Source organism: Citrus clementina, unplaced genomic scaffold, assembly GCF_000493195.1.
Source record: "Citrus clementina cultivar Clemenules unplaced genomic scaffold, Citrus_clementina_v1.0 scaffold_5, whole genome shotgun sequence".
Taxonomy (NCBI): domain Eukaryota; kingdom Viridiplantae; phylum Streptophyta; class Magnoliopsida; order Sapindales; family Rutaceae; genus Citrus; species Citrus x clementina.
The window spans coordinates 27,818,451-27,826,022 of record NW_006262201.1 but is presented as its reverse complement, the minus strand read 5'-3'; the positions used below and the strand labels follow the sequence as shown (position 1 = coordinate 27,826,022).

The following is a 7,572-nucleotide window of genomic DNA, read 5'->3' as shown; positions in this document are numbered from 1 at the left end:
ACCATAACTCGTCATAAAAACCATTACCCTACAAGCCCAATTTTGATGTATATTCCCAATTTGTTTGGAAGTGAGCCTTCTTCAACATTTACAAATGGAGAGAGGCTTGACATCCCTTGCCCTAAGTTGGAGTGAGCCAGCAACAAATTATTATTGATAGCAATTCTTAACGGCAATAACAGCGATACTTATGGTCAACGTATGGTGTAAATTGTTCTTATAATCTCATTTTTAAATATCAAAATTTTCGTTATAGATAGCAAATAAAACAAGCTTTGTAACAGAAAAAGCCCCAAGCAAGAGATAATTAGCAAATGAAAATTTATAAGTTCAGCATGATGCATTTGACTCCCTAGCTGTACCATAGCATGACCCAACAAGCGAAAGGCAAAACCTGGGGTCAGCCTTTCTGTAAAAGTAAAGAGTAAAACTGGTGACTTTTGAGGAGAACACATAAATAGGGAACCGTCCATGTCTGCTCTACCACGGGCTCATAAATGAAAAGCATTTAAAACTAAATAAAACTAGGCTTTCAATTACTTAGGGTTAGGGTTTGTCTTTACATTAACTCCCAAAAGCTGGTAGCTGTCATTAGTAATGGCTGCCTCGCCTGCTTATACTTTGTCACATGACATGAGTCAGCTGAGTGAGCTTTTGCGGATAGCAGCAATGCATCTTCATAATTCATTCTCCCAGTTGGTTTGGTTGGCTCTCGCCTCTCGCCCACTTTCCTCCACTACTTCAAGGGCTCAAGGCCGCTTTTGGTCAAAGGAGACTAAAGTTAATCAGTCATTCACAAATTTCAAAAGTGGCATTAAAGAGGGAAAAATTAATAATACAAAGAGCATGCGAATTTATGAAACATATAATTGCTGGGTTACCAGACACCAACCGAAGAGAGACTTTCTATCAAACAAGTGCATCAAGCACATTTTTAGATTGAAAAATACTAGGTAGAGAGAAAGTTGAGAAAACACTGAAAGAAATAATTAAAAAAATGATAGAGAGAGAGAGAACAAATTTTTCTCACCGTTCTCTCAGCTCTCTCTCTCTACTTAGCACCACTCTTTTGATTTTTTTTAAATGTGATTATGTGTAGACTGTAACGATTGAACAAAAAAAATCCAAAAACTTGTGTGCTGGGGCCGTATTACGATTTACAAGGCAAATGTGTCTAGACACTCGAGATCAAAGCTTAATGGGAAGACTAACAAGTTTTAAAACTTAAGACTTGGACCGTACACAAAAGAGTTGAATTGTGTGTGGGTAGAAATAAAATTTTCTCCTAATTTGAATTTTATTAATCACTTTTTACGTGTCTTTTCATGATAGTATATTGGTAATATTTAATTTTTTATTTTTTATTTACTAATTATTAACTAACACTTGAATTATTTATTCAGTGCATGACCGTATTAGAATTCGTTAGTAAATATTGTATTCAATTCAAAATCATTCAACACTAAAAGATTCATATTCGCAGTGTGTTGCATTGCACTTGACAATAGCATAATTATTATCTTATTATGATAATTAATTACAATTTGTATTATACATTTATAAATGTATTATTAATTTATGGGGATTATAAATATAACAAAAATAAATGGTAATAAAATAATAATAAAAAGACAAGATTAAAAAAACAAATCAATAAGAGCCGACAAGAAAACACCAACGGAGTTCAAAGGCATGGGCATGGCACCGCATCGGTTGTCATGGACCACACGTGCCAAAAAAGGCCAACCTTACGGCTTTTGGCAGATTCAGCCTTTTACGAGCAAGATGACAAAATTACCTTTTCCGCTTCACACGCTAGCTTAGGTGTCATCGTTTACGTAGTAAGATTCGTGAATGTGTTCTGTCCCCACCACCACCGCACCACCAGACCGCGCCCACTCATTTGCTCTAAATCACGATATGAATGTTCGATATTTTGACCATTTCATTACACGATAAATACGCTAACATAAAATTGGTCTGCGCCTTTTGTGGGTTGGAATTCGATAAAAAAAATTAGAATATGTATATTTAAAATTACATTATTGGCTTTAAGAAATTTAATAGCCGGTGAATAGTCATCATTCGATACTATTTTGACTTTTAATATTTATTATTAAATAACTTAAAATTAAAGTTAGGATAACCCTTAACCCTACGCTATTAGTAAACTACAAAGATAAATTAACTAGTTAGACTATTGGTTGGGTGAAAAAAAACTTTTATCTTAAAGAATCTGAGTTTGAGTACTTATTACAGATTCATTATTTTTTTTTTATAAAAAATATCTATAAGTGTGATGGAGATTACATACCTGTTTGGGCCAGCTGCACTGCCACCGCGCAGCTGCTCCCTAAGCCAATTCTAGGGGAATACATCTATATTAGTTATAAATTTTTAAAACATGCTAATTAACTTTGGACTATGTTCTAAATGTATTTGTTAATCTTATTATAATATCAATAGAGTATAATGTGATATTAAAGATGATTAAAATAAGGGTTTGATTATGTTGGAGTTCACTTACAATGGAGCACGAATTTTGACCACACACGTAAAGTGATAAATAATAAATAATGACTTATAATGAATTTTTTACTATTTATCACTTTGAGTGTGTGACTGAGATTCGTACTCTACCATAAATAAATTCTAACGTAATCATAACCTTAAAATAAAAAAGGCGTCTGAGTAATATGCACTAAAATGGACACTTTCAACGAGAAATTTGTCACATTTAATTCATTCTAACCTACAAGCTTTTGTAATTCAAATCTTGCTCTCTGCTCCATCCACACACCCACAAACGTTGACTCCTAAAGTCGACCAAAACGTCTCCGTTGGCCTCTTGGCCTGTGATCCTCGCGCATGCCACGTGCTGTTGCTTATGAGCCAACTCTTATATGACTGGAACCGCAATGTCATTATTTGTTGATCAAAGATATTTAGTGTGCACTTCAGGAATTGTCTGCATAAGCCATAAATGACCACATTTATACCAATTTAGGATTAAGATTCAGAATCTTTGAAGGATATGCTTGAGCTTGTTGTAAAGTCACGATTATGATTCAGAAAAAAATTGACTTTACAAAATAAAAAGATGATTACAAAACATGCACTACATGCATATCGGTTCTAAAGTATTAGTGACTTTAGGTAAATTTTTTTTGTGAGATCGTTTTAAATTTAACAAAAATTCAAAAAATTCAAAATTTAATCAGTTTTTAATTATATCTTAAATCTTAGTAATAATCAATAAGATATGAGAAATTTCAAAAAAGAAAAATAATTAAAAGATATCCTTTTTACTTTCTTTAGAATCATTATTTTAAGAAATTTTTTTTTTTACTTCAAAAGTTAGCCAATAAATGTAACAAACTAATAATTTATTTCTAGATAAAAGTGCAAGAAATTCTTTAATATTAAATAATTAAGTTTGTTTTAAAAACTTAGAAAGATAAATAATTTAATTTTTTATTGGAAAAACTAATAATAAATGAATTAATAATTAGACAATATAATTAATTATAACTCTTTAACATTAGACTTACGGACTATAAAATTTGCATACAAAATCTTAATTTTATAATAATTATTAATTAGATAGAGACTTAGGAATAAGCATTTTATTATATGTAACTTATAAAATATATCAACTTTGAGTATTATTAGGAAAAAAATAGGACCTTCCTAAAATATGAGTCTTAGACAACCACCTAGTTCACTTATGTTTAAAATATGGGTTTTATATAGCTAAGAACCATATCTTAGAAAGACCCTATTTTTTCCCCAACTAATACTAAGAATTAATATATTTTTTGATACAAATTTTAGATATATGGCTACCTTAAGTCAGTAATTCTTCATAATGCTTATACAAATATTTTTCCTTAGTAATACTTAGAATTAATATATTGTTTTTATACAAATTTTAGAGATATGGCTACCTGAAATTAATAATTCTTCTGAAAAGCTTGCAGCAAGTGAAATCAATTTCGACTACAAGATTTCAAGTTAATCAATCATTAAAACTCTGCGCTTGACAAAATCGCAACACTTTTGAAGATATGTGGAAAGAAAATCACCAATGAAGATGTGTTCAAGAAAACATGCTCAACATTTCATGCTTCAAACACGATTCTGCTGTAAGTATATTGAGCTCGTTAACTTGATTGGCACCGGTTTCTAAAGCAAAATGCTTTTAGACAGAAGCGTGGCGAGAATCACTGACATGGCAAGGTTACAGTCATGCTAAAGATCACGGTTAAAATCATAATTGTGATCACGTTCTTCAAGAAATCATTATTGATATCGCGGTGATGAGAAATTCTTGAATACACTTTTTGTTCATCATCATTGCAATTGATAACGGTTCATCAACCTAATATTTTTCATTTACACACTTTTTGTTGCGATATATAAGTGCCGGTTGCACTCTTGCAGTACAATGAGATAGAATCTAGTATCGTTTGAGAAATTTATCCGAGTTTTATTAACTCACCATATATCATCCAGTATCTTGGGCGCATAACTAGTGATCTGTTCACCATACGTCTCATTCAATGAGACAAAGGTCTTCATCAAGAGTGAGAAAAAGCGGCCTCATGATGTTAGGTGAGAACATTCATGGCATGTGATGTATATGACCCGTCTTGATTCCTGCACCACTCGGATTAAATATAAAGTTTTGAGGATCATTTGTGGAGAATTACAAACACTGGCTAGATGCAGCTACAGTTGCATTTAGAGAACCCAAGTCCATGTATGCCAATTGCGAAATAAACTCTAACCGAGTAGTTGCTCTTATTGAACAATCTATTTAAATGGCAGGCGATGAATTGTCTATTAGCGGGGTAGAGATATCGGTTTACTGATATTGTTTTCTCGAAAGGAAATATATCATTCTCCTGAATTTACTTAGGACAACAATAAAATGTTTCTGGTCTTTGATGAGACCGAAAAGTTTTGAAAGACCTCATGTGGAGGTATATACCTTAAATATGGCATAAGTCCTTTGAAGCGGTTCAAAATCAGATACTTCTATTTAGTTTTTACTAATAAAGATTTTTATTAAGACAGTTTTTAAGCATGTTCAACATCTCTTATGTATTACTTTATTTTTGTTTTCGTCCCACTAGATTTTTCCTTAACAAAATATAAAATACTTATAGCTTAACCAAGGTTCTCGATTTGAGGTTTGGAAATGCAGCTGCATTAAATATTTGTTGGAAGAGTTTTGCCGCCCTAATGGTCCTACCCAGCTCGAATTTGAATTAGTCAGGGTCCAATATAATTTTCGAATACCAGATAATTTAATATAAAAAAAATACAGTTAAGATGGTGGATATATTTATTTATTTTATTTTATTTAGAAAATGTGAAATAATAACTTTATAACAAAAGCTTGATACAATTCCTCCATTTATTATATATTTATTTTACTTATTCTTTACTTCTTGTTATAATTCTACATTTACATTACTACATATATACATATGGTTCAAATGGATTCTCAAGAAATAGTGGTAGCACCGGCTCCTCGACAAAAGTAACCAAACTTCAACTTTTGCCTTTTTAAGTTCTAATTATGGACCACACACTCCACACTCCACCTCACATTCTGAATGACCTCTGCAAATGAGAATTTCCCTTTATCTTCCAGAGAAAGCAAAAAAAAAAAAAAAAAAAAACAACAACAACAACAAAAGCAGACAAAAATATGGATAACCAAATCAACTAACGACCCTTTTAAATTCCCCCCAATCCCACATTCCCAGTTCTCAAATTCAGTAAACCCCCCCCGCCCCTCTTCCCCAACCCTTTCCCCTTGCCATGTCCAAATACCGGCTCACCATTTCTTCTAAACGCCAAAAACTAACACAAACACTGACAACGCAACCTCAAGCTCAGGATCAAGATAAAGCTCAAGATGATGATGGCGATGATCATCAGCCACTGCTTCCGGGCTTACCCGATCACATAGCTCACCTCTGCCTCTCCCACGTCCACCCCTCAATCCTCCACAACGTCTGCCACTCCTGGCGTCGCCTCATTTACTCCCCTTCTTTCCCTCCTTTCCTCTCCCTGTACGCCCTCTTCTCTCCTAAATCGAACTCTTCTTCTACCCCAATCCATTTATTCACTTTCGATCCCGTCTCCTCTACCTGGGACCCGCTCCCTCCTCCGCCTCCGGACCCGCCTCTCCACCTCATTCTCCACCACCCTTCTTTCCTCTCCCGCAACCTACCCGTCCAGTTAGTCTCCCTCTCCGGCAAGCTCATCCTCCTCGCCGCCACCACCCACAACTTCAACCCGGCACTGACCCGCCCTCTCATCTTCGACCCCATTTGCCGGACCTGGACGTTCGGCCCCGAACTCGTCACCCCGCGCCGGTGGTGCGCGGCGGGGTACTCTCGTGGCGCGGTGTATGTTGCCAGCGGGATTGGATCCCAGTTCTCTAGCGACGTGGCGAAGTCCGTGGAGAAATGGGACTTGATGAACGGGGAAAAAAACTCGAGGTGGGAGAAGACGGGGGAGCTGAAAGACGGGAGGTTCAGCAGGGAGGCGATAGACGCGGTGGGGTGGAAGGGGAAGCTGTGCTTGGTCAATGTGAAGGGTGCTGAAGGTGCCGTCTACGACGTTGTCGCGAACACGTGGGACGACATGCGGGAGGGGATGGTTAGAGGGTGGAGGGGGCCGGTGGCGGCGATGGACGAGGAGGTGCTGTACGGTATTGACGAGAATAGTTGCACGTTGAGCAAGTACGATGAAGTAATGGACGATTGGAAGGAGGTTGTTAAGTCGGACCTCCTTAAAGGAGCGCGGCACGCGGCTGCCGGCGGCGGTAGAGTCTGTGCTGTTTGCGAAAACGGCGGCGGCATTGTGGTGGTGGATGTGAAGGCGGCGGCGGCGCCGACGATTTTCGTGGTGGATACGCCACTTGGGTTCGAAGCTTTATCTGTTCACATACTGCCACGGATGAGCAAACTAGGGTAGACTCGAATGTTTGATACGGTGGTTTTCATCTCCTCGTCTTATTATTTTTACGTAAACACAATTTTCTTAGGATTGATTCACGAATTAAATTTTAATTATATACATCATGTTAGGTTTTAGTTTTCAGTTAGGCCTTTGTTACCTTTAGACAATAAGGTAACAAGGTCCTTTTAATTAAAACATTATAATTCTGTTCATATGTATCATTCTGCTCGTATGTTTCAATATTTTTGTCACCACAGTATCACCCGAGAGCTCCTTGTCATTTTTTCTGGTAGATAAGTGTCAAGTACAGATCAATTCATTCTTGTTTTGATACAACTGGTTCAATCAAATGGGCGGACGGTTAGCTTTTGTTTTTTCTTTCTGTTGAGGTTGAATGAGATTTTTTTTTTCCCCCCAATATCATATGTTGAATTTTGAAAGTGAAAATTTGTCTTTTTAGCACACTGTGTGTACAACTCTACATGACGTGGATGTTGATCCCTAACCGTGTTTGAAAGGTCAAGGAAGAGAAAAAAAAGGATTTGATGATCCATATTAGTTGCTTCGAGTTAAAGGCACAGACAAGACGTT

General features: G+C 36.2%; 1 protein-coding gene across 1 annotated transcript; it reads left to right on the top strand.

Annotated features, from left to right (window-relative positions):
- Positions 1-5,699: 5,699 nt before the first annotated feature.
- Positions 5,700-7,351, top strand: LOC18042116 (F-box/kelch-repeat protein SKIP25). Its single transcript, XM_006432763.2, has one exon. The coding sequence runs from the start codon at positions 5,833-5,835 to the stop codon at positions 6,994-6,996; it is 1,164 nt and encodes a 387-aa protein (XP_006432826.1). The 5' UTR covers positions 5,700-5,832; the 3' UTR covers positions 6,997-7,351.
- The last annotated feature ends 221 nt before the right edge of the window (positions 7,352-7,572 follow it).

Excerpts from the sequence above, each read along its gene's own strand:
- LOC18042116 (XM_006432763.2), top strand. The coding sequence starts at position 5,833 with ATGTCCAAATACCGGCTCACCATTTCTTCTAAACGCCAAAAACTAACA.